The sequence below is a fragment of the Sphaerodactylus townsendi genome, unplaced genomic scaffold (genome assembly GCF_021028975.2).
Source record: "Sphaerodactylus townsendi isolate TG3544 unplaced genomic scaffold, MPM_Stown_v2.3 scaffold_876, whole genome shotgun sequence".
NCBI classification, from domain to species: Eukaryota; Metazoa; Chordata; class Lepidosauria; order Squamata; family Sphaerodactylidae; genus Sphaerodactylus; species Sphaerodactylus townsendi.
In genome coordinates this window covers 1-11988 of record NW_025951107.1, presented here as the reverse complement: position 1 = coordinate 11988, position 11988 = coordinate 1, and the positions used below count along the sequence as shown (strand labels likewise).

Genomic DNA, 11988 nt, shown 5'->3' with positions numbered 1-11988 from the left:
TAATAATAATAATAATAATAATAATAATTTATTTATTTATTTATTTATTTATTTATTTATTATTTATTTATTTATTTATTTATTTATTTATTATTTTGACTTTTATAGCGCCCGATCCCCGGAGGGGATTATTATTATTAATAATAATTATTAATAATAATAATAATAGAGGAGGAGGAGGAGGAGAGGAGAGGAGAGGAGTAGTAGTAGTTTGGATTTATATCCCTCCTTTCTCTCCTGCAGGAGACTCAAAGGGGCTTACAATCTCCTTGCCCTTCCCCCCTCACAACAAACACCCTATGAGGTGGGTGGGGCTGAGAGAGCTCAGAAGAGCTGTGACTAGCCCAAGGTCACCCAGCTGGCATGTGTGGGAGTGTACAGGTTAATCTGAATTCCCCAGATAAGCCTCCACAGCTCAGGCGGCAGAGCTGGGAATCAAACCTGGTTCCTCCAGATTAGATACATGAGCTCTTAACCTCCTACGCCACTGCGTATTAGGCATTATTAGGCATTGAGAGAATAAAAGAAAGAAAGAAAACAAGCATTGGCAGGAAGGGGGTGGATTTAAAAGGAAAATCTAGGGAAATTTAGGGGATGCCTGCTGTCAGGGGTGCAATTATTAAGATAGCAGTACCAAAATTTCAGAGTATCTTTGTGAGACCCTACTGATAATACCACCCAGGTTTGGTGAAGCTTGGTTCAGGGGGTCCAAAGTTAAGGACCCTCAAAGGTGTAGCTCCCATCTCCTATTAGCTCCCATTGGAAACAGTGGGAGCACTCGCTTTGGGAGTCCATAACTTTGGACTCCCTAAACCAAACCTCACCAACCCTGGGTGATATATTCAGGACAGTCTCCCAAAAAAGTGCTGAAATTTTGGTGCTGCTAGCCTAAAAACTGCGCCCTCTGCAGGCCAAAAACTGAAAAACACTGAAAATATTAAAAATCCCACAAACGAACCTGCAGTTTTTGCGCCCCCCACAAGGCGGCGCCCAGGGCAACTGCCCACTTTGCCCAATGGGAGGAACGCCTCTGCTCAGATGTACTTTTCTAATATTACCACATTGCTGTTTCTTTGTGGGAGGGGGGAAGCACAGATGGGACTAGGCTGGACAGAGAAGGAAGGGTGAAGCACCAACATCCACAATCTCTGGTTGTTTCCGCACAGCAAAATCATTCCTGTGTACCACTGTTTTTTTTAAAGCTGGGTCTGTATTATCCTGGGGTGTCCGTCTAGTGAAGACCAGGAGAAAATTCTCCAGCTTGTATTTCACAAGCCTGGGACTTCTGTATTTACTTTGGAAGCATCTCTGAGCATGCCCGGTGTCCCACACTCTGATTGACTGTTGTTTTTGAGTGGCAGCTTGAATGAATGTCAGGTGGGGTGATCAGGCGACTGACCGGGAAAAATAAACCAGTCCTGCTCCCGATTGGTGTTTGCACGGTAGCAGGCTCTAGCAGACTCACCCCAGAGTTTTTTTTAAGAACCTCCGATTTGGCAGTTTTTGAATACCCTGGGACACTTAGGTGTCAAACTCACGGCCCTCCAGATGTTATGGACTTCAGTTCCCATCATCCCCTGCCAGCATGATGCTGGCAGGGGATGATGGGAACTGTAGTCCATAACATCTGGAGGGGCACGAGTTTGACACCTATGTGCCTGGGATGAGGGAAATATCATGGGGAAAACCCACTTTAGGACCAGGAGCCGGACAGAATTCTTGGCTGCACAGAGATATTTTTCTTGCTCAGCCCGGGATATTTTGACTGTGCGGAAATGACCTCTGAAAGGGGTCCCCCGCCTTGCTTACATCAGTAGGGTGGAAGGCAGGAACCACGTGCCTTTTTCTCATCTCATGGCCGTTGTGTCCTCTGCAGCCCCTGAGATCCTGGAGCAGAAACCGTACGGAAAAGCTGTGGACTCGTGGGCCCTTGGGGTCATCTCCTACATTTTGTGCGTATCTCCCCAACTTCCTGGGTTAGAATTGGGAATGAGCGCCTTTGTGGGCCCAAACTGAAACGCGTGGCTTTTCTTCCACCCCGCAGGCTTTGTGGTTACCCCCCCTTCTACGACGAGAACGACTCAGAGCTCTTCAACCAGATTCTGAAAGCCGAATACGAGTTTGACTCCCCATATTGGGATGACATCTCCGAGTCGGGTAAGTGGGCGCCAGGGTGGGAATGAAGACCCAAAGAGGAGGGCATGGAAACATTCCTGTTTTTTTCCATCTGCTGGGGTTAGAGCTTGGGGCAGGGGCGTAATGAGGCAACCCTGGGCAAACTGTAGCCCTGGGCAAAACCTGAGTTGGATGCCCCCCCCACCATGGGTGGCCACTCCACCGCGACCAAAAAGTTTTTTGCACCAGGACATTGGTGCCTGTAGGGGGTGCATTTTTAGACATATCAGCACCAAAATTCCAGCATATCACCAGGAGGCTGTCCTTATGCTACTCCCCAAGTTTGGTGAGGTTTGGTTCAAGGAGTCCAAAGTTATGGACTCCCAAAGGGGGTGCCCCATCCCCCATTGTTTCCAATGGGAGCTAATAGGAGATGGGGGCTACAGTTTTGAGGGTTCATAACTTTGCCCCCCCTGAACCAAACTGTACCAAACCTGGGGGGGATCATCAGGGCAGTCACCTGATGAGACCCTGAAAGTGTTGAGACTGTGCCTCCAGAAATGTCCCCCCCCCCAGCCTGCAACCCCCATGGACAGCAATTCAGAAAACTCAATGCAGAACAAAGATTCTTGGGCAAATTTCTGGGATGTTCCTGCAGGGGGCGCATTTTTGGATGTATCGGCACCAAAATTTCAGGGTATCATCTGGAAACTGTCCTTATGGTACCCCCAAAGTTTGGTGCAGTTTGGTTTAGGGGGTCCAAAGTTATGGACCCTCAAAGGGGGTACCCCATCCCACATTCTTTGCTAAGGAGATGGGGGCTACCCTTTTGAGGGTCCATAACTTTGGACCCCCTGAACCAAACTGCACCAAACCTTGGGGGTACCATAAGGACAGTTTCCAGATGATACCCTGAAATTTTTGGTGATGATACGTCCAAGAATGTCCTCCCTGCAAGAACATCCCGAAATTTCAGGGTCTCATCAGGAGACTGCCCTAATGATTCCCCCCAAGTTTGGTGCAGTTTGGTTCAGGGGGGCCAAAGTTATGGACCCTCAAAACTGTAGCCCCCATCTCCTATTAGCTCCCGTTGGAAACAATGGGGGATAGGGGTACCCCCTTTGGGAGTCCATAACTTTGGACTCCCTGAACCAAACCTCACCAAACTTGGGGGATAGCATAAGGACAGTCTCGTGATGATATGCTGAAAGTTTGGTGCCGCTAGCCTGAAAACTGCGCCCCCTGCAGGCAAACAATGGAAAACCACTAAAAATACCCAAAAATGAACCCAGCATTTTGATGCCCCCCACAAGGTGATGCCCTGGGCAGCTGCCCACCTTGCCCAATGGGCATTACGCCAGTGGCTTGGGGCAGAGAGAGCAACTTGGGAAACTTGGGGCAGAGAGATCAACTTCATCCCATCGTAACCTCCAAGGCTCTTTGAAACTCTGAATAATGACTAGTTCTAGTCATCCTTTTAGCTTCTGAGCGCAATGTGTCTGAGCTTAAGGGAAAATGTCACATGTGTGAATTTATTAACAAGTACGGCATATCCCACGATAGCGACTTCAGAACATATGGGCAAGATTAAAAACTATTGCTCAAGAAGTGGAATAATTTCACAACGCTTGTCCCATGTTTGGATTCTCAGCACTGTCATAAGAACATAAGAACATAAGAACTGGCCTGCTGGATCAGACCAGAGTCCGTCTAGTCCAGCACTCTGCTACTCGCAGTGGCCCACCAGGTGCCTTTGGGAGCTCACATGCAGGAGGTGGAAGCAATGGCCTTCTGCTGCTGCTGCTCTTGAGCACCTGGTCTGCTAAGGCATTTGCAATCTGAGATCAAGGCAGATCAAGACTGGTAGCCATAGATCGACTTCTCCTCCATAAATCTATCCAAGCCCTTTTTAAAGCCATCCAGGTTAGTGGCCATCACCACCTCCTGTGGCAGCATATTCCAAATACCAATCACACGTTGTGTGAAGAAGTGTTTCCTTTTATTAGTCCTAATTCTTCCCCCCAGCATTTTCAATGAATGCCCCCTGGTTCTAGTATTGTGAGAAAGAGAGAAAAATGTCTCTCTGTCAACATTTTCTACCCCATGCATAATTTTATAGACTTCAATCATATCCCCCCTCAGACGTCTCCTCTCCAAACTAAAGAGTCCCAAACGCTGCAGCCTCTCCTCATAAGGAAGGTGCTTTATAATTTTCTTAGACATTTTGGCTTGTTTTGTTATCTGTTCAGATATTTCTACACTTATTGCATTAAATCTTGCACATTTAGTATTATAGAGCCTGGGTATAGTATTTTGTTCATTTTGCTTACGTTGGATTGATTGCATGCAAAGTATACCTTCTTTCATTTTATATATACACTCGGAGTTTTACTCGGGAGTCATTTGGAGAAGGAAGGAGATCAGAGCCTGATGTTATGTACACCGTGTGCTTTTTTGGGGGAGGGGGGTGTTTCTGTAAACTAAGTGGCAAGTAACTGTATTTTGGGGACTGTTTTTTAATATATTTATTAAAATATTTACATCTTATCTTCCCTTGTGGTTCAAGGTGGCTTGCAATAATAGTTGAAAACGTTTTCTGTTCAACCCAGCAATGAAATAGCCAACCCTAAATCTCTCCTCCCTCCCCCAAGACGCCTGCCATTCTAACCAAGGAGGGGGCTCCCCACTTAACTCTGCCGGGAGAACCATTCCACAGAGCAGGAGCTACAGTGGAAAAGATCTGAGCTCAGGTCAATGCTACATGGGCATTATGGTGGGATAGCCAATCCATCCAATCCAGAAACCTTTATTAGGCATAAAAGGTGGGATAGCCATTGGATGGCTATCTGATGACCATAATTTTCTCACAGGGACATACAGAAGGTGACAGTAACTGTTTATTGATGTACAAGGGTCAATTTAGTAAAACAGCAAAATTGTAGAGCTTCTTTGTGCATTGTACAGTGCAGCTGAGGTGGATATTTCCCCCACCATCAGTAGCAACAAAAGACGTTCCTCAACCACTGTTTGTAACCCTGATTTTGACCAGTATGGGGCTTTCCCCACTTACCATTTGCTGCGTGCTACTCCGGGAAAGTAGCGCGGGGTCCAGCGGCGCTCCCCACTTGCAAGGGCGGCAACCACGCAGCCGCCCCGACGCTGCCGCTCTCCCGCCCCTTCAGCGCGCGTCATTTTTGGTGCTGAAGAAACGGCACCTTCTGACTGCCCCACGGCAGAAATCACTCGTGCCGGGAGCGCGCTGGGAGTAGCGCGCCGCAAATGGTAAGTGGGGAAAGCCCCTAAGATTTAGCAGAATGTTAGAAAATATCCCCTTTTTAGCAGGCAGTTTTTGAATTAGCAGAAGCTTCGATCTGTCTGTTACCAAGAACAAAACTGAGCCGAGACCTCTTTCCCTCATCCTGCTTCTCATCTTTCCCACCACATTAAAAACAAAACACTGGTTCTGCATTCAAGACAGTGAGCGTAGTCCCCTTTCTGGTAGCCAGGCAGGAACCTTTGGGGAGCCTCTAATTGAGGTCTGCACCTTTGTCTCTGGCCAGCAAAAGATTTCATCCGGCACCTGCTAGAACGTGACCCTGAGAAACGGTTCACCTGTGAACAGGCCCTCCAGCATCCCTGGTAAGTACCACCTGAGAGGAAGGTGTGTTTTGGTTAGGGGGTGTTAAAGAATTTAATCCACAGCTGGCGTTCCCACTAGGAGAGTGGTTCCCAACTTGGGAACACTCACCAGAGCATTTGGGGTATGCAAAAAAAATTATGTTTTTGCTAATGTGGGGGTACAGTTTAAGGCAGGGGTAGGGAACCTTTAACACTCAAAGAGCCATTTGGACCCATTTTCCACGGGAAAAGAAAACACGTGGAGCCGCAAATAATTTTTGACATTTAAAATAAAGATAGCACTGTATATATTGGGTTTTTTTTACCTTTTACTCCACTCATTCTGAGAAGTGCATGGATGCGTCCGTCCTGCTGCCTGCAGGCCAGGCAAGGATGGGGCCAGCGGCTCGACCTCGCCGCTCTAACGAGAGGGGAAGCCGGGCAATTAGTGCGCCCGCCCTGCTGCCTGCAGGGCGGGCAAGGATGAAGACAGCGGCTCAGAAAGCGCCCACCCCGCTCGAATGGGGCGGGCGAGAGGGAAAGCCCGCGGCGTGGCCCAGCCGTCTTCGGGCAATTGGTGCGGTCCCCCTGCTGCTTGCAGGGTGGGCAAGGATGTCGCCGGTGGCTCAACCTCACCGGCCACCGGGAAAGCACCCACCCCGCTCGAACAGGGCGGGCGAGAGGGGAAGCCTGCGGCGCGGCCCAGCCGGCCGCGGGCAATTGGTGCGCTTTCCCTGCTGCCTGCAGGGCGGGCAAGGATGGAGCTGATGGCTCAGCTCATGGAGCCACAGTGCAAGGGCAGAAGAGCCGCATGCGGCTCTCGAGCCGCAGGTTCCCTACCCCTGGTTCAAGGGAAATGGCTCGCCAAGGGTGAACAAAGGTTGGGAGCCACTGCACTAGGAGGTGCCCTAGAATACTGAGGAAGAAGAGGTCAGTGTAGCTGAGCATAGTGTACATTGTATTGCTGAAGGCTTTCACGGCCAGAATCACTAGGATGTTGTGGGTTTCCCGGGTTGTATAGCCGTGTTCCAGTAGTATTTTCTCCTGACGTCTCGCCTGCATCTGTGGCTGCCAGTTGGGAAATACCTAGAGATTTTGGGGCGGAGCCTGAGGAGGGCGTGGTTTGGGGAGGGGAGGGACCTCAGCAGGGTATAATGATGTATGGACAATTGGCCATGCTGGCGGGGGCCGATGGTAATCGTAGTCCATGAACATCTGGGGTGCCAGCGTTGGATACCCCGGTATAGTTAATCCCAAAGAGGAGGTTGAGTGTCACATTGAATTGTCTTGTCCTCTGATTGTGCTGATGTTGTGCTCTGCTGGGAATTCAGGCACCAGTGGTAGATCTAATTTTAAATACTTGCTTGATTTTGGAAAACAGCGCTACAGGAGCAGCGGTGGCGTAGGAGGTGAAGAGCTCGTGTATCTAATCTGGAGGAACCGGGTTTGATTCCCAGCTCTGCCGCCTGAGCTGTGGAGGTTTATCTGGGGAATTCAGATTAGCCCGTGCACTTCCACACACGCCAGCTGGGTGACCTTGGGCTAGTCACAGCTTCTCGGAGCTCTCTCAGCCCCGCCCACCTCACAGGGTGTTTGTTGTGAGGGGGGAAGGGCAAGGAGATTGTCAGCCCCTTTGAGTCTCCTGCAGGAGAGAAAGGGGGGATATAAATCCAAATTCTTCTTCTTCTTCTTCTTCTTCTTCTTCTTCTTCTTCTACCTGGAGTGAGCCATGTGGCGAGAAGGCATCTGCGTAACCATGCCAGCAAATCGCTCCCGGCGAGGGCTGGCTTTGTGCTTCGGCTCCGGCTTCTCGACACCTGTGTCTGCTTTATACTTTGTGTGTTTTGACGGGGCCATTCCAACGCGTTGAGACTCCCCCCTAGAAGCACGACGTGCTTGCGAGTTTCGCATTGGTTGATTCTGCTAGGTCAGCCCCTCAGTAGCCTAATTAAAAATATTGCCCCTCCCCTTTCTGTATCTCTCAGGATCTCTGGGGACACGGCTCTGGAGAAAGATATCCATGGCTCTGTGTGTGAGCAGATTCAAAAGAACTTTGCTCGCAGTCAGTGGAAGGTAAGAGGGTCGGTTGCTCGCAGGTGGGAGAGAGTCTTCATTCCTTTTCGGTTTTGGTAGTAACAGGGAAAAAAGAGACGTTGGGGCTCAATTCTGCGCGGAAACAACGTCTTCTTTGCAAGGAAGCCACACCTGTGAGACGAAGGAGCAGATTTTTGCTTGCTCTGTCTGTGTTCAGAAGCCATTACTAGGATTATTTCGCCCTAGCTGGGCTAAGGAGCAGCAGTGGCGTACGAGGTTAAGAGCTTGTGTAGCTAATCTGGAGGAACCGGGTTTGATTCCCAGCTCTGCCGCCTGAGCTCTGGAGGCTTATCTGGGGAATTCAGATTAGCCTGTGCACTCCCACATACGCCAGCTGGGTGACCTTGGGCTAGTCACAGCTTCTCGGAGCTCTCTCAGCCCCACCCACCTCACAGGGTGTTTGTTGTGAGGGGGGAAGGGCAAGGAGATTGTCAGCCCCTTTGAGTCTCCTGCAGGAGAGAAAGGGGGGATATAAATCCAAACTCTTCCTCCTCTCTTCCTCTTCCTCTAATGCACTGCCTCTGTCCTCACAAGCGGGCAGGTGAACGAAGCATGCGTTTGTAGCATAAGACTAAGCAAAACAGCAACTGGTTCGTACTGGTAGAGAAGGAATGTTGTCATCAGGATTCCTTGGTTTTGCTTTTTTTTTTGGTCCAGCCACAGCCTCATGGCAACAGCAGAGATGGCAGGGAAAGCGAGGAAAACCTGAGCAGCTACATTTCTTCATGTCCTTGCATCCCCCCCCCCCCCTTCCCCGCCACTTTGGATTTTGGAATTTTTGGCTGGTTCAGAATACTCAGGAAGACATATTTCATTTAGAAATGTTTTCTGCCACCTCTCCAGGAACCTGCCCAGGGTGACTTTCAAAAATTAAAAAAAAAAGTTAAAAGAGAGTCGGCAGGGGGCGGTGGTTAAAGGGCAGCTGACTCTAATCTAGAGAACCAGATTTGATTCCTCGCTCCACCAAGTTTGTTTCCTTGCTCCTACACATGAAGCCTGCTGGTGACCCAAAACCCAGACTGGTTAAAATCATGCATTAAGAAACCCAGCCCGGCATAAAAACGTGGACCATAAAAACAGGCTACCCACAGCTTAAAACAAGGTCCAAATTGGATCTTCTCATCCAGGGCTGCAGATTTCTTCGGCAGCTGTGACGCTTCTGCCCTTAGCAACCACGTCCCTAGCGTGACCCGGTGCCCTTTTTCTCCTGGTTCTTGCAGCGAGCATTCAATGCCACGTCCTTCCTGCGCCATATCACCAAGCTGGGACCGGGTGCAGAGGGTGAGGAAATCGGAGAGGCCACATCCAGGGGACAGCATGGGAAATGGTGACCAGAAAGGTGGGTAAGAGCCAATTGTTGCCTTCTGGGGCTGCAAAGAGCAGGATTGCTGCCTCTTGTACCAACCAAAACGCTGCCCTGCCAGGCGGAAAGAAGGCAGGTGGAGATTTTCTGAAGAGATTAGACAGGGAGGAAGACCCTGGAACTGCTTAATTTCTATCTGTCAAGTGGCTGCTTCTGGCACGGGAGGGGGGGGGGTCCGAAGAGAAAGAGAAAAGATGGCCACCTTGGACTGATTCTCGAGCGTGTCCATCGATGTAAAGCTCTGAGACCACTTCCATCAGCAAAGTGAAAACGTGTGGGGGTTTTTTTGGACAACTGTCCTCTTCTCAGAGGCGTACGGGGCTTAAACGGCACCCGGAGACAAGGCCTCCTTCGGGTTAGTAATTTGCATATTTAGCAAAGGCTCATGGGTATGTTGTTGAAATGACCACCATAACTGGAAAACATAGTCCAAGGCACTGACCTTGGAAATCAGGAACGTGGCCCTGCTTTTAGCTGGCCCAGTCCTGTCTTGGACTATCCTTTCAAGTTATTGTTGAATTCTCACAATAACTGATAGTTCAAGGCAAGACTGGGCCTGCTAGGCAGCCTGCTCCAGCTCAGCTGGCTCCTTGGCTCCCTTGGGGAGGCTGACTCTCTGGTCACGTGGGGCGCTGATTTTGTGCCCCCCATGTGACCAGATGGCGTGCGCCCGGAGGCATGGGGTTACCCCATGTCCCTGGGCAGATACGCCACTGCCTCTCTTGCTGCAAACCTCTACTTCACCTCCATTCTTTTAGTGAGGTTTTCTCATCTCTCCATGAGCAGAATTGGGCTGGGGGCTAAAGTGAGAGAGGGGCAAAGTCCCCGGCCCGTTGGCTTTGCTCCATTTACAGTCATTTGTATCTGTCCCCCTTTTGGAGGGTCGTAGTAGGTGAAACCATAGCAGGGCCAGTTCCAGGTTTTGAGATGTGTTCCCAGGGCTCATCTCTCTCCTCCTTCTCTGACCCCTGTGTCTTGCACACACCCGCAGATCACTCTCCATCCGGTCAAACCCCCTACGCCAGTGGTGGCGAACCTATGGCATGGGTGCCAGAGTCGCCCCCCACCCCCACCCCCACATCTAGGCTGGCCTGGGCTGCTGGGCTCGATTATTAGCATTAAACCTAACACCTAGTTTCGGGGAAGCAGTGTAGGTAACCCTGTTAAACCCCACTGATTTTCATGCGAAGAGCTAAATCCTTTACCTGGGAGTAAAGCGATCCTTTACCTGGGAGTAAGCTCGGTTGCTGGCAATGGGGCTTGCTTCTGAGTAAACCCTTCTAGGGTCGTGATTCACCCATTGGAAGAGTTGCACAGTTGCTTCAAAGCAAAGCCACCGACTACCACCAAGCTTACTCCCAAGTAACGCGTACCTCGGAGCCAACTGTTTTTTCTAAACTAAAACCTCAGTATTGAGGTTAAATTGCCGTGTTGGCACTTTGCGATAAATAAGTGGGTTTTGGGTTGCAATTTGGGTACTCGGTCTCGAAAAGGTTCACCATCACTGCCCTACGCTGATGCCCTGATCCTGGTTCTTAGCGTCTCTTCTTCTGACACTGTGTAGTACCATAAAGACCAGGGAGCCAGGATTGACGCATTGGCACTGAGGCACAGCACACGGCAACGGGAACTGAACTGGGCTGATCGTTGTGGGGGTTCTGGAGAGCCACAGCAAACTCCTTCCTCTGACCCGTTTCTTGCTCTTTGCAGGTGCCCAACGAGCCCGGGCCGCTGCCCTTTGCATGAGCTACCCTCCTGCATGCGGCTTCACAGCCACGACGCTGCGCCAGCCCCTCATCTAAAGAGGGGGGGTCTCCTTTCATTCCCTCTGCCTCCTTCTGGGGACATCTCTGGCCCGAGAGGCTGAAGAGTTAACCGGAGTCCATCACTGGCCGGCCGGCCTGCCTGGAGAGGCGTCCAGAATTACCCTGCCAAGGACTAAAAGAGTCCGGTTCCCCTCGAGGCTGGGGGCCCCATCACAACCTTGCTGTGTTACCCACCCCACTTCAATTCATGTCAGCTGCAGTGGCCAGTAGAGACCTGGGTCAGGAACAAGGTTTCTTTGCAGGGAGGCTAGAAAGTCCCCCTCTGTAAGCCAGAGGGATAATTCCACAATGGATCTGTGACCGTCTTTCTCTTCCCTGTGAGAATTTTTTAAAATGGCGGTGACAAGATGGAGCGAAGCCGGTTAGGATGGAGAATCCCCCAAAGTCACCTGACAGGCACGTGGAAATAGAGGGATCGGGAAGGGTCAGGGAGGAACGGCTGCTGGTAGAGCGGAAGGACCCCTCCAGTCTGAACGTGCAAGAGGCCACTGGGCCAGAATGAAGGTGTGGTTGGCTAGTCATCTCAAGGAGTTCAGGATCTGAGATTCAGAAGGAGTCGTGGGTGGCCTTTATTAAACTCCTTGTGGGTGAAGACAGGTGTAATGTTTAAAAAGCGCTGGCAGTGGTTTCGTAGCACGGCTGCTGCTTTCCAGACAAACGTGCTTCTCCCCCCCTCTTCTGGAATAAACACCGGGGGAAAAACAGTTTTGCGAGTTTTCAGTGGGTGCCCTGTCCAACTCACTTCCCAATTCTGAAGCAGGCTTACGACTATTCTGAAAATGTCTGTGAAGGTGTTTTTTCCTTGAAGGGAGCGAAAGGGGAAGGAAGGGTGTAGAACAGGGGTAGGGAACCTGCGGCTCTCCAGATGTTCAGGAACTACAATTCCCATCAGCCTCTGTCAGCATGGCCAATTGGCCATGCTGGTAGGGGCTGATGGGAATTGTAGTTCCTGAACATCTGGAGAGCCGCAGG

At 50.4% G+C, this 11988-nt stretch overlaps 1 protein-coding gene across 1 annotated transcript; it reads left to right on the top strand.

Annotated features, from left to right (window-relative positions):
- Positions 1–1801: 1801 nt before the first annotated feature.
- On the top strand, positions 1802–11876 carry LOC125425590 (calcium/calmodulin-dependent protein kinase type 1B-like). The gene is made up of 6 exons (XM_048483164.1): positions 1802–1952; positions 2045–2157; positions 5676–5754; positions 7719–7806; positions 9048–9166; positions 10901–11876. The coding sequence occupies exons 1-5, from the start codon at positions 1855–1857 to the stop codon at positions 9156–9158; spliced, it is 489 nt and encodes a 162-aa protein (XP_048339121.1). The 5' UTR covers positions 1802–1854; the 3' UTR covers positions 9159–9166; positions 10901–11876.
- Positions 11877–11988: the final 112 nt, after the last annotated feature.